Below are 14,798 nucleotides of genomic sequence, written 5' to 3'. Positions count from 1 at the left end.
TTCTGCACCACCAGGGGCAGCATCTGTTCAACTTAAGTCAAAAGGAGGAGATTCATAGAGACCAAGTGGGCTTTCTCCCGAGAAGACGTTTGTCAGATAATGTAAGGAATATAATTGACATTTTGGAAAAGTTAGAAGTGAATATAAACACTAAAGCAGTTTTGATATTTGTGGATGCGGAGAAAGCCTTTGACAATATTTCTTGACTCTGAACAAAAAGCTAAGCTAATTGTAAACAATGTGGTTACGGAAGAATTTAAGATAGAAAAAGGGACACGTCAGGGGTGCCCAATCTCCCCATTACTTTTTATATCAGTCCTGGAGATTTTGCTGAACATGATTAGAAGGGATCAGCTGGTTAAAGGGGTACAGGTCGGAGCTAAACAGTACAAACTGAGAGCATTTGCAGATGATCTGGTACTTACATTACAAGAGCCAGAATCTAGTACTAAAAGGGTCTTAGAATTAATTCAAAAGTTTGGTCAAGTAGCAGGATTTAAATTGAATAAGTTAAAAACTAAGGTATTAGAGAAAAATTTAACACCTATTGAAAAAGAGAGGTTTCAGAATGAGACAGGTTTAACTGTGGTTAAGAAAGTGAAATATTTGGGGATTAACATGACAGCTAAAAATGTGAATTTATTTAAAGATAATTATGAGAAATGTTGGACAGAAGTGAAAAAAGACTTAGAAATTTGGTCAAATTTGAAGCTTTCCTTGTCTGGTCAAATTGCGGCTATTAAGATGAATGTATTGCCTAGAATGTTGTTTTTGTTTCAAACATTGCAAATTGTGGACAAGATGGACTGTTTCAAGAAGTGGCAGAAAGATATTTCTAAATTTGTCTGGCAGGGCAAGAAACCTAGAATAAAATTTAAGATTTTAACTGATGCAAAGGAAAGGGGGGGATTTGCCCTGCCAGACTTTAAACTCTACTATGAATCAGCAGCTTTCTGCTGGTTGGAAGATTGGCTGCTTCTTGAGAACACAGACATTTTGGATTTAGAAGGCTTTAACAATATTTTTGGGTGGCATGCATATTTGTGGTATGACAAGGTTAAAGCTCATAAAGCTTTTAAAAATCATATTGTCAGGAAAGCATTGTATAATGTCTGGATTAAATATAAAGACTTGCTGGAAAACAAAACCCCAAGGTGGTTGTCGCCAATGGAGGCAAAGGCTCTTGAAAAGGCTTAATATGGAGTCCAAATGGCCGAAATATTGGGAAATTTTGGAACAAGAAGGGGACAAACTGAAATTGCAGAGTTTTGAGAAATTAAAAGATAAAGTGCGAGACTGGCTTCACTATTATCAAATAATGGAGGCTTATAAGTTGGACAGAAAAATTGGCTTCCAGGTGGAAAAATCAAAATTGGAAACAGAAATGTTAGAACCCAAAACTAAGAATTTGTCAAAAATGTATAACTTGCTGTTGAAATGGAATATGCAGGATGAAACGGTTAAATCAGCCATGATTAAGTGGGCACAAGATATTGGTCATAACATTATGTTTGCTGACTGGGAAAAGTTGTGGACCACTGGTATAAAATTTACGGCATGTAATGCCCTAAGAGAGAATATTATGAAAGTGATTTATAGGTGGTACATGACCCCAGTCAAGCTCGCAAAAATTTACCACTTACCTGATGATAAATGTTGGAAATGTAAAGAAAATGAAGGTACATTCTTTCACCTTTGGTGGACGTGCCCAAAGATTAAGGCTTTCTGGGAAATGATATATAATGAAATGAAAAAGGTATTTAAATATACCTTTCTGAAGAAACCAGAGGCCTTTCTCCTGGGTATGGTCGGCCAAGTGGTGTCAAAGAAGTATAGAACTTTTTTTATGTATGCTACAACAGTAGCAAGAATACTCATCGCAAAGTATTGGACGACACAAGATCTACCCACCTTGGAAGAATGGCAGATGAAGGTGATAGACTATATGGGACTGGCAGAATCCGAGACCAGGAAAGAGAGACGGTGGAAGAAGATTGGAAGAAATTTAAGGATTATCTTAGGAAACATTGCAAAATTAATGAATGTTAGAATGACGTTGGTTTAGAAGTTAAGTGGTTTTCAGCTGTAATGATCATGTAAAAAGAAAAGAAAGGTTAAAAATAAAATGAAAAATAAGGGAGAGGATTTGCTCAATTGATAATTAGAAATTGGAATACAGAAAGGGGAGGTATGAGGAGGTCGGGGAAGTAAGTTACAAGAAAATAAGGGATTGAAATTATACTTGTTTTTGTTTGTGTTTGTATTGCTGTTTTGTTTTTATATAATTTCTGAAACTTTAATAAATATCTTATAAAAAAAACTTAAGTCAAAAGGAATGGCATCTGAAGATGTTTTAGCTCTGGCATTAGGCAAAATTAATGAATCTTTGGAAAAATTAAGTTAACAAGTAGCTGAAGCATCAACTAAAATTGATCAAAACACTACAAACATTAATAACTTGGGACAGAAGGTGAATACTAATACAGAAACTATTGAGAAATTGCTGCAGGAATCTACTTTGACCCGAAAGACAGCTGAAGAAGCAAAGGAAAAAGCAGTTGCTGTAGAGGAGAAGACACCACCGATATGTAGGCAACTCGAGGACCATAGGTCGATGTTGTCTATGATTGAATTGAAGGAAAAACAAACGAACTTGAGGATCAGGTCCGTACCTGAACTTGAGAAAGACAACCTAAGTGACTTATGCAGGAATTTGCAGACTTTTGGAACCTAGATTCTGAGAATCAAAACTTTAAGATAATAAGTGCTTTTAGGCTTGGAAGAGGGGGGGGGAGAACAGGGTGGAGATATTTAAAGACATCCCGAAATACCTTCTGGATCTTAGGTCCAGCTACGGAGATCTGGTTGCCCTGCTAAGAAGTAATAGAATTGTTTTCAGGTGGGAATTTCCCCAAGGCCTATCCTTCAGCTTTAAAGGAAGAAAGATAAAAATAAGATCAGTGGACGATAAAGAAAGATTTTTGAAAGATCACGGAGAAGACCTGCAGAAAGAATCTGGAGAAGAGCCAAGAGCACTAAAAACAGGAATACTAGACATAGCAACACTACCTTTTGGATTGGACAACTCAGAGAAAGTGATACCACCGACAGAACAAGAACAAACACTGGGTGCAGTTGGAGGAAAAGCAAAGTAACTACATCATGGCTCTGCAACTATTAAGTTGGAACATTAATGGTTTTAACTCCCCGCAGAAAAGGAAAAAAGTCTTTCATTTATTCAAAATGAAATCCGTTTATTGTGAGGACCATGCCTGTGCACAAAAATCAACACTACAGTACTTAAAAAATATTAAAATTCATTACATACTATGCCAACAAAACCTTCTTCCCACAAGATAGAAAAGGAGGGAAAACGAGCAGCGAGTTAAACAGACGATGATGGGGTCTTTACATTGTCGTCCATAAATCTTTCCCTGGCTTTCATGGCCTTCATCACCAAGACCGCTACCACATGGGTAATGCGTGGGTTTGCATCAACTAACAAAAATTTTACTCTATCTTCAGGACTGGTTATAGAGTTGGGTATAATTTGCAGCAATGCGTCTCTAAAGCCCGAGTAAATGGGGCAATAGAGGAAGTAATGTGTAAGATCCTCTTTAGTTTTCATAAGGCAAGGACAGAGACTATGTTCTACTGGGGTTTTTGTGTATCTACCGGTCAGGTAAGCAGTTGGCAATGTTTGAAACCGTGCCATAGTGAAAGCTCTCCGAGCAATTGGACTTGATTTGTTTACAGGAAACACATGTGATAAGGCTACACAGAAAAGAATTGATCAATAAAAGATTGGGTCAAGAGTTTATCTCATCGGACAAGGTTAAAAAAAGAGGAGTAGTGATTTATGCAAAAGAGAGCCTATCACCGAAATTTATCTTCAAAGATGATCAAGGAAGATTTGTGGCAATTGAAATTCAAACACAAGGAGAGAAATTTTTGATAGTAGGAGTTTATGCACCAAATGAGGGGAAATCTGAATTCTTTAAAAAGTTGCATGAGACCTTGTTGGACTATCTGGACTATTATATCATCAAGATGGGAGATATGAATGGAGTGGTATCTACAAATATGGACAAGGCACAGAGACAGGTAGTTACCAAGGACGGCAGACTACCAAAAACCTTTTTTGAGATGACTGACAATATGGCCTTAGTTGACATTTGGAGAACAAAGAACCCCTTGGGTAGAGAGGGAACTTTCTTCTCTGAAGCCAAAATGACATGGACAAGAATTGACCAAATTTGGATAACTAGAGGACTGGCTCCAAAGACTAGAAAAGTGGAAATTTGTCCTATAACTTGCTCCGACCATAATTCTGTGAAAATGGAGATGAAACTAACACCGATTGGCTCCTTCAGATGGAGGATGAATGACACCTTGTTTAGAGACGAAGAGGTTACCAAGAAGGCCCAAAAAACTTTGAGAGATTATTTTGAGATAAATATGAATACTACCGTTGAAAAAAGAGTAATCTGGGACGCAAGCAGAGCGGTTATGAGGGGGTGTCTGATTCAACAGAATGCAATAAAGAAGAGAACTCAAAATGAGAAAAAAGATAAAATTTTGGAGAAAATAAAAGAAGGCGAGAAGAAACTGAGAGCAAAACCAAAGTCACAAGAGATTCTGAGAGAAATAAAGCTACATCAAGTTCAATATATGAAAATGATGAATCAGGAAATAGAGTGGAAAATTAAACAGATGAGACAAAAGACATTTGAATCGGCTAATAAATGTGGGAAAATTGTTAGCCTGGCAAATGAAAAAAAGACAAAAATTTAACACCATTACAAATTTGGAAGTGGAAGGAAAGAATATACAGAATCCAGTGGGTCAAGTGTGGGGTATTGCAGCTGATTCATCCTCGTTGCAAAGAAGAGACAGGGGCCTCTCCCTGAAGGTTCTCTCTCTCTCTCTCTCTCACACACACACACACAGAGAAAAACATTCGTCTGCATGCACACACAGATCACATGAAGACCCCTGTAGTTTGATCAAGCCCATCTAGTCCCTGTTAGAATCATAGAGATGGAAGGGCACCCTGAGAGTCGTCTAGTCCAACCGCCTTCAATGCAGGAATCCCATCACTGTCTCCTCATGGTGGCCAAGCCTGCGAGGAGCCCAAGAACATCTCTCCCCTCCGGCGGCTTCCAGGAAACCTTATTCAATTAAGCATAACAATAATATTATAACATTATTTGTACCCACTCGTCTGGCTGGGTTTCCCCAGCCACTAGGGCAGCTCCCAACAGAATATTTTTTAAAAACCAATGAAGCATCAGCAGACTTGGATGTTTGGATGTTTTTGGTGTTTCTTATTTTCTTGGAAGATGCCCAGAGTGGCTGGGGAAACCCAGACAATGGGGGGGGGGTATATATATCATTATTATTACTATTATTACTACTATGGCGAGGCTGGTCTGCAATGCCCAAGCCTCTCCCCTTTCCCGCCTCCTTCCCTGCAACTCCCTTTGCACCAGATCCGGGCAGTAGGAAGCTTCTCTCTTTCCACACTGGAAACCACACTTCAAGGCCCCATTAAGAGAAACAGCTCCCTTTCCTCCCTTCTCTTTTCTCCCCGTCCCGGGGCTTCTCATCCTGGACCCCCCACCCCTTGCAAAGCCCCTTCCCTCCTTCCCCGCCGCTGGCTTTGCACTCACCCGAAATCCTGGCGATGGTGGCAGCCACCCTGGGCAGCGGGAGCGGGAATGGGAGCCCCCGCCTGGGAGGCAGGATATTTCCGGGGGCGGGATAATTGCAGTACCCAGCCAATGGGGAGAGGAGGGAGGGAAGCTGGGCTTCCAGTTGAAGGAAGGTATGCTCGTTGCCTTAAAGATTAAAGGCAGAGAGTGGAAGCTGCTAGAGGGGAGGGTGCTGCTGCTCATACTGACTTGGGAAAGAAGGTGTGGCTTAAGCAGCACAGCTGACCCCACGTCTCGGGGTGCAGCAAGCTTTGCGGGGTGGGGGTTGTGCAGTGCAATGCAATACTCGTGGAACTGGGGTTGGGGGTGGAGAGAGAGCAGGCAGGGAAGCGGTGGGACAAGTGTGGGGGTATTGCAGCTGATTCAGCCTCTTTGCAAAGAAGAGACAGGGGCCTCTTCCTGAAGGTGTTCTCTCTCTCTCTCTCTCTCTCTCTCTCTCACACACACACACACAGAAAAACGTTCGTGTGCATGCACACACACACACACCACACGAAGAGCCCTGTAGTTTGATTAAACCCATCTAGTCCCGCACCCTGTTAGAATCATAGAATCGTTGAGATGGAAGGGGACCTTGAGAGTCATCGAGTCCAACCCCCTGCAATGCAGGAATTTCAGCACTGTCTCCTCATGGTGGCCAAGCCTGCAAGGAGGATGGGAGCCCAAGAGCATTTCTCCCCTCCAGCGGCTTCCGGGAACTGCTATTCAATTAAGCAGAAGAATAATATTATAACAACATTATTTATACCCGCTCGTCTGGCTGGGTTTCCCCAGCCACTAGGGGAGCTCCCAACAGAATATTTTTTAGAATCCAATGAAGCATCAAACATTAAAAGCTTTTCCATTCAGGGCTGCCTTCAGATGTCTTATAAAGAAGCAGGATCAGGAAGTTCTTAATGTCTGATAATAATTCTAATGATTTTTATTTATACCCCACCCTCCCTGGCCAGAGCTGGGCTCAGGATGGCTAACACCGGTAAAATTACAGTAAAAACATAATAGGGGGAGAAAAAACCAATTTAAAATACAGATTAAAATGCAATTTAAAAAGCAGCCTCATTTTAAAAGTAGCCCATAAATCAAAACCAGAAGGGGAAGGAAACATTGTCAGATTGAGTCAAACCAAAGGAGGGTGGAACAGCTCTGTCTTGCAAGCTCTGCGGAAAGATGTCAAGTCCTGCAGGGCCCTAGTCTCTTGTGGCAGAGTGTTCCACCAAGTTGGGGCCAGTACTGAAAAGGCCCTGGCCCTAGTTGAGACCAATCTAGCCACCTTGAGAGCCAGGACCTCCAAAATGTCATTTGCGGAACTTAAGGTCCTCCGCAGGGCATACCAGGAGAGGCGGTCCCATAGGTAAGTGGGTCCTAGGCCGCATAGGGCTTTAAAGGTCAAAACCAGCACCTTAAACCTGACCCTGTACTCCACCGGGTGACCGTTGCATGGATCACTGTGGCCAGATCAGGGCGAGAAAGGTAAGGAACCAACTGCTTAATACGGCGGAGATGGAAAAATGATACCTTTGCTGTGGCTTTAACCTGCACCTCTATGGAAAGGGAGGCGTCAAAGGTTACACCCAAGCTCTTGAGAGAAGGTGCTGGCACTAATTGAGCCCCTGCAAGAGATGGGAGTTGGGACCCCAACCCTATGTTGTCCCGACCCAGCCAGAAGACCTCTGTCTTCGAAGGATTTAACTTCAAACGCCTCCCACGCAGCCATCCAGCCACAGCTTCCAAGCATCTAGTCAGTGTGTCCGGGGCCAAGTCAGGGCGGCCGTCCATCAACAGATAAAGCTGGCTGTCAAAAGCATATTGATGACAACCCAGCCCAAAGCTCTGGACAATCTGGGCAAGGGGGTACGTAAAAGATATTAAAAAGCATCAGGGAAAGGATTCCACCCTGTGGGACTCCACACACCAAGGAGTACCGCAGTGACCACTCCCTCCCTAGCACCACCCTCTGTCCCCGACCTGAGATAAAGGAGCGCAGCCATTGTTGGACTGTGCTCTGAATCCCTACGTCGGAAAGGCGGTGGTCCAAAGGTTCGTGATCATGCCGAAGGCTAAGAGAATCAGCAGGCCCGACCCAGCTCGACCCAGCTGTCAATGGAGATCATGTTAGGGCAACCAAAGCTGTCTCGGTGCTGTAACCAGGGTGAAAGACTGACTAAAATGGGTCCAGAGCCTATGTTTCATCCAGAAACCTACCAAGCTGTTCCGCAACTACCGTATTTTTTGCACCATAACACTCACTTTTTTCCTCCTAGAAAGTAAAGGGAAATGTCTGTACGTGTTATGGAGCTAATGCCTATGGATGGCGGGGGGATCTGCTGCAGTCGTGAGCAGAGGATCCATGGTTCCCCTTCCTTCCCTCCTCCGTGGCTCGCTTTGAAACAGCAAAGCGGGAGAAGAGCCCTTGAGTGGGGAGGAGAGAGGGACAGAGAGCCTGCTTGCTTTAAAGGAGCAAAGCGGGAGAGGAGCCGCTTACACAATTCCGGAGCTTTTTTTTCAGCAAGCCGGGGAGGAGGGAGAGAACAGTTTGCTAAATAGCAGCAAAGTTTTTCGCAAGCAGGCTCTCTGTCCCTCTCTCCTCCCCATTCAGCTGGCTAAATAGCAAAGTTTTCCAGCGAGCTGGGGAGGAGGGAGAGAAGCAGAGCCTTTAAAGGAGCAAAGCAGGAGAGGAGAGGAGCCTTCTCCCCTTATACCCCTCTTCTGCATCATTAACAGCACCCTTCTCCACCCACCCCACGCGTGTTCCTTGTCCCTTGAGTGCTTTTCCTTCCCTCCCCACTTAAAACGTGGTTACAAAACACAGATCCACATGGATCCTCAGGACTTTTGCACTGGGTCACCCCAAATTCACCATCAGATCACATAGCATGTCCATGGCTACAGCTTGCACCAAAAAAATCACACACTCACTGTTGCCTGGGGCCGCAGTGGTGCAAAAACGTGGTTACAAAGCATGGATCCACATGGATCCTTGGGATTTTTGCACTGGGCTACCCCAAACTCACCGTCAGATCACATGTCTGTGGCCACAGCATGAACCACAAAAATCATACATCCACTGTTTCGTTTAGAATATTTTTTTCCTTATTTTCCTCCTCTAAAAACTATGTGCGTGTTATGGTCGGGTGCGTGTTATAGAGCGAAAAATACGGTACTCTCTCAATTATCTTACACAGGTATGGAAGATTCGAAACCGCGTGGTAATTGGATAGATCTAAAGGATCTAGAGATGTTTTATTTAAGAATAGATGCACCACTGCTTCCTTCAACTCCCCTGGGAAAGTCCACATACCAAGGGACTGATTAATGATCTCATCCAGGGGGGCCCGCACCTCGTCTGGACATGCTCTAATCAGCCAGGACGGGCACGGTTCAAGGGGGCAAGTGGTACCACTGTATACTACTTTAAACAGTCATGGCTTTCCCCAAAGAATTCTGGGAGCTGTAGTTTGTTAAGGTTGCTTGGAGCTGTTAGGTATGGTTGCCATATTTTGAAGAGCAAAAAAGAGTCCTTATGAGGACTCTCATTTTAAATATCTCTACCATATGTAGTCTATAGAAACTATAGAAGCTATATTGCTGGAGGGGGGGAGAGAAGAGAAGAGGAAATCAAGTCTTCAACCATGGCAACCCTTAAAACCCTTATTTCCCTCAAAGAGTTACAATTCACCAAGTTCTCTGTGACAAGGAATAGGCAGTGAAGCCACTCTACGTATTATCTCTCTGGGAGGGGAACAGGGAGTCTCCTCTCAGCAAACTACAACTCCCAGAATGCTTTGGGGGAAGCCATGACTGACTGAAGGGGTACTAGAGTGATTTAAATGTGGTGTGGATGTGGCCCTTGAGGGAGACGGCAAGCAATCAGGAGGTAAGTGGGAACACAATGGAGCCCTTGGGGGCCATTTTGCTCAGCAGCCTCCAGTGCCATTGTGTTCCTCCCAGGGAAACACAGCACTCGTCCCCACTGCCTGCCTTCTGAGATGTGGGACCATTCCCAAGGGCAGCTTGTGACACAGCGTTGTAGGGCAAGGCTGTTTCAAGGGAAGGTGGGAAAATGCATAGCAGCCTGGATAATTTGTGGAGTGGGCTGTGAGTTTTTTCCCTTTTTCTCTTCAGCGGTGTCTCCCAAATACATTTCTGTTCCAAGCAGGCAATCAGAATTCATTGCCTGTCCTCTTGAAGACAAGGCCTTGAGAAAGATTCTTGTCAAGATGGCGGTCTGGCAGTGGATCACCTGCCACTCAGACCCATATATACCTCCATGGGGTGACTTTTAACTCCCTCCCGCCCATCAGAATCAATGAGGAAAAAATCATGATGATTTATGTGACCTTTGAATCAAATACATTTACAGGCAAAAGCAGGCTGTGGGGGGCAGGGGTTGATTCTAGGATTAAGTCTCCTGGGTCTACCTAGCAATGGTTGATCTTTGCCTTAATTTGTAACTCAATGCCTTGAACATCCCACTGGCATTTCTTTTTAAATGCTGATAATGTCTTATTGCAGATTTTTTATTATTATTTTGGTATCTCATTGTTAACAAAGTATTTTTATACATATGAAGAGCAGATCTTGGATTGACAAAATTATGGTTTGTAAAGTAAAAAGATTTTTTTAAAGGTTTTGTTTATCTCTGTTCTGAAATCTGCTTTTAAAGTAAAGTGTGTCAATATATTTGGGTTTGTTTATAAAGCAGAAGTGACTAGCTGTTCCTGGAAGCCCAAAAATGAGCTCTATATCAACAAGTTTTACCTATAATTATTCATAATGAAAAGTTGTAAGAAACGTGAGATTTTCCACCCTTGAGCTTTTGAACTACAATCCCCATCAACCTTGGCCATACAGGAATTTCTATTCCACTTTATATTTTCAAGAAAAACCTCAAAGCGGTTCACAGCACATTAAATCAATAAAACATAAATAAAACAACCTGAAAAATGTGAAATATAGAATATACAGTCAAAGCAACATAACAGAAAACAAAAATATTATCTTAAAGATTTCAAAATAAAACAGTACAAAGGTCGACCACAGAATTGATATTTAACATAGTAGAGCTGGGTGAGTCTGGGCCCCGTCCCCTAGGCCAGGTGGGAAAGACCTTGCAGGGAGTGGTGGACTTTACACCTCACAGCCGGGCGATGTTCCTCCGGCCTCATGAGCAGCCTCTTTAATGGGACCCAAGTGTGTTTAAGGTTGCAATTAACTTAATCTTCCCTAGATCTACTTTCAGCAAAAGCCTGTGCCACTCCCACTGCCCATCTTCAAACTCAAGAGTAGCAAGCACATGTATCCTATAGGTGCGCTTGGCTCTTCCTGTTCAGCGTCACTAAAACTCTCCTCCCCCCACCCCCTCTCACGAAACGACAGGCTCCTTTTAAGCACCCTGACAGTCATTTGCTATTCCTCCACCATTGCTCTCACAGTACATGTGCGATACACATGCTTCGCTCTACGGCCTCCTGAAGCATCTTAAACGCCGAGACAAAGGGATGCTCTCCTGCTAAATGCACGCTCACTGATTACAGGCGCATACTCGGGAGAAACACGAACTAGCCTTGCACAGAAAAAGCACCCCCTCCCCGGATTCATCCCAGGAGCAGGAGGACTGTATAGATTTGGAAAAGTGATTTGCAGAGGAACATAGTTCAGAAGGCAGAAGCTGGGAAATACTGGATGGGGAACAGCTTGCAGAAGAAACTCTGGAGGGGGGGGGAGAGTTAACAGATTCACTGTCTCTGGAAAGCATCAATCCGCTCTCCCCAAGGTCAAGGAGAGCAGCTAAAGTGGCAGAACAGAAAGCACAGAGGGAACTAGCTCAGATTACGAGACGCAGAAGTGACAGGGTGACTAGGGATGTGAGGGACTGGACCTTTTCATTGGGAGCACCGCCATTCCTAGAAGACAGGTTCTTTGTCCCCTTGCTGGGATCATTAAAATTTCTAACTGGTAAGAAGACTCCTTTTCCTTTGTTCTGCTTATCTACGACCAAGGGGAAGGAAGGCAATTCCCTGAAGCCTGAAAGATGCTGATCCACAAGACAAGGGCAGCGTATCATTTTGGCAGTGATGGCTGGAGTCAAAACTCAACAGATTCATCACACGCCTTGAGCATTCCAGATTCACACTCTCCCCCTGGATAATCTAGCAACAACTTGCAACTTCTTTTGTACATCAAGTATATGTGACCTTCATTACTTTAATACATATATATGTGTATACAAATTTAAATACAAAAACAAAAACATCACATGGGTTCCATGTATTTAAAATTGATTTCTGCCTTTATGAGTTTCTTGACGTAAATTAAATAGTGAACATTGAGTGCAACGTTGCATACATTTATATGGTTTTTCACCTGTGTAAATTTGCTTAGAAATATTAAGGTCTCCACTCTGTCTTAAGCTCTTTCCACATTCCCTACATCTGTGATTTCCCCCCTGTGTGAGTTAGCTGATGTTTCCTAAGGCCTCCACTTTGACTAAAGCTCTTTCCACACTCCATACAATTAAATGGTTTCTCCGTGTGAGTTTGTTGATGTATTCTAAGGTCTCCACTACGACTGAAGCTCTTTCCACATTCAATGCATTTAAATGGTTTCTCCCCTGTGTGAGTTAGTTGGTGTGTTCTAAGTTTTCCACTTTGACTGAAGCTCTTCCCACATTCAATACATTGAAACGGTTTCTCCCCCGTGTGAGTACGTTGATGTATTCTAAGGGCTCCACTATGACTGAAGCTCTTTCCACATTCAATACATTTAAATAGTTTCTCCCCCATGTGAATTTGTTGATGTATTCTAAGTGTCCCACTTTGACTGAAGCTCTTTCCACATTCAATACATTTAAATGGCTTCTCCCCTGTGTGAGTTCGTTGGTGTATTCTAAGGTGACCACTACGACTGCAGCTCTTTCCACATTTGAGACATTTAAACCGTTTCTCTCCCGTGTGAGTTTGTTGATGTATTCTAAGGTCTCTACTACGACTGAAGCTCTTTCCACATTCAATACATTTAAATGGTTTCTCCCCTGTGTGAGTTTGTTGATGCATTCTAAGGTTTCCACTTTGACTGAAGCTCTTTCCACATTCAATGCATTTAAATGGTTTCTCCCCTGTGTGAGTTCGTTGCTGTATTCTAAGGTCTCCGTTTTGACCAAAGCTCTTTCCACATTCAATACATTTAAATGGTTTCTCCCCCGTGTGAGTTTGTTGATGTCTTCTAAGGGCTCCAATACGACTGAAGCTCTTTCCACATTCAATACATTTAAATGGTTTCTCCCCCGTGTGAGTTCGTTGATGTCTTCTAAGGGCTCCACTACGACTGAAGCTCTTTCCACATTCAATACATTTAAATGGTTTCTCCCCTGTGTGAGTTTTTTGATGCATTCTAAGGTTTCCACTTTGACCAAAGCTCTTTCCACATTCAATACATTTAAATGGTTTCTCCCCTGTGTGAGTTCGTTGATGTATTCTAAGTTTACCACTTTGAGTGAAGCTCTTTCAGCACTCCATGCATTCAAACGGTTTCTCCCCCGTGTTAATTCGTCGGTGTATCCTCATTTTTCCACAGTGACTAAAGCACATTCCACATTCCCTGCATTTAAATGGCCTCTCTGCTCTTCCCACTGATTTCACAGACCTCTCCGTAGAATCCTGACCATCATCTTCCTCAGCTGTTTGGGGCAGGGAGAGAATCCTGTTAGACTTTTAGGAAAGACAATAAATGAACTGAACACACATCAATCCCCATGTGCACCTTCTCTTATTTTCACTCCCTCTCCATTTTCAACTGTCTCCATATTCCAAATTTTTAGGAATGCAGATGAGATAATGGCAAGAGAAACCCATGATCACTCCATTCACACTTAAGAAAGCACCATCATTTTATAGTAGATATCTACGGTGGAACTGTCTTATAAGACACATCTCTGTCTTTTTCTTTTTCAAGTGAGCAAATGATCACAGGCTCCAATAGCAGTCTCTTCTATGAGTAAGAATTAAAACTGAAGTGTTCTTATGCCACATGTAAGTGTAAAATCATTGCAATATATTAGAACCTAAACAAAGCCTTCTGCATCGGGTAAAGGTCCACCTAGTCAAGCATCCTGTTCTCACAGTGGCCAAGCAGATGCCTGTGGGAAACCAGCAAGCAAGATTTCAGCCCAAGAGCCCTCTGCCCTCCTGTGCTTTCCAGAAACTAGTATTAAGAAGCATTATTGCCTAGGACTACGAGGGCAGAGCACAGACACCAGCCTAATCCCTTTTTTCAAGATATCCAAGTTGCTGGCCGTCACTGTCTCTTGTGGGATGGAAGACCATAGATTAACTATGCTTCTGTTTATTCATCTTCTGCAGCCCATAAAGGCTCATAAATGTATTATGGCTTAAGCTTTTGTGAGCTACAGTCTGACATTGTGGAATCTTGACTAGGAAAGCTGGTGCCACTATAAACCCGTGAGTCTTTTTGTCGGGTTTTTGTACTTATTTTGAACTTAAGTCTTAATCTGCAAAGGACTGCTTTGAATACATGGGTTGCCCTTGAATGGAAAAGAAGCAAGCACCTTGCTTGCATCTGGATCCCCTGGGAGAGGCGGTGGATCCAGGGGTTGTGAATGAACAAGACCTCTGCCTTCCGTGCGGTGGGTTAAAAGTGGGAGAGAGAGCTCCCCCATCTGTCCTTTTGGGAAATAGGAGCTTTTGCCGTGAGTAAACAACTTAGATGGCAAGTTCTCAAGAGAAGCACTTTGGAGCCCTGCTTGCTCATGCTATCTGTGTGTGCATGTGTGTCTTTGGACCTAGAAGACAACATACACTAGTGGTCAAAATTGTGGAAACCTTGGAGGTGTTGTTTTTCTGGGTTTTGATGGATCATAATACCCCCCTTTTGGGGAGTAATACCATAAAATTATATATCAATGGAAAGATACAGTGGTACCTTGGTATAAGCTTTCGTGTGCATGCACACTTCTTCAGATACACTGAAACAGAAGTTGCCAGATCCTTCTATATATAGAGAAGGTGGGGAGGGGTATTACTCAGAAGGGTGGTGGGAATCGGAGATTGGCAGATAGCTGAGATGAGC

At 43.1% G+C, this 14,798-nt stretch overlaps 2 protein-coding genes and 1 long non-coding RNA gene across 4 annotated transcripts in view; 1 reads left to right on the top strand and 2 right to left on the bottom strand.

Annotated features, from left to right (window-relative positions):
* The window catches only part of LOC309525018 (uncharacterized protein), a 210,404-nt gene that overhangs the window by 123,853 nt on the left and 71,753 nt on the right, over positions 1-14,798 (bottom strand). The window lies entirely within an intron of this gene.
* LOC309525506 overlaps positions 1-14,798 on the top strand; it is a 138,792-nt gene that overhangs the window by 74,626 nt on the left and 49,368 nt on the right. The window lies entirely within an intron of this gene.
* The window catches only part of LOC309525249 (uncharacterized protein), a 117,030-nt gene continuing 114,212 nt past the window's right edge, over positions 11,981-14,798 (bottom strand). The window contains exon 2 of the mRNA XM_082210782.1: positions 11,981-13,072. Coding sequence (XP_082066908.1) covers positions 12,140-12,766 — 627 coding nt within the window. The 5' untranslated portion in view covers positions 12,767-13,072 and the 3' untranslated portion in view covers positions 11,981-12,139. The remainder of the gene's footprint in view (positions 13,073-14,798) is intronic.

Source organism: Podarcis vaucheri (assembly GCF_965113315.1).
Source record: "Podarcis vaucheri genome assembly, chromosome: 2".
In the NCBI taxonomy this organism is placed as follows: Eukaryota; Metazoa; Chordata; class Lepidosauria; order Squamata; family Lacertidae; genus Podarcis; species Podarcis vaucheri.
Note: the sequence above shows the minus strand (reverse complement) of the source record. Positions and strands in the feature narration are given on the sequence as shown.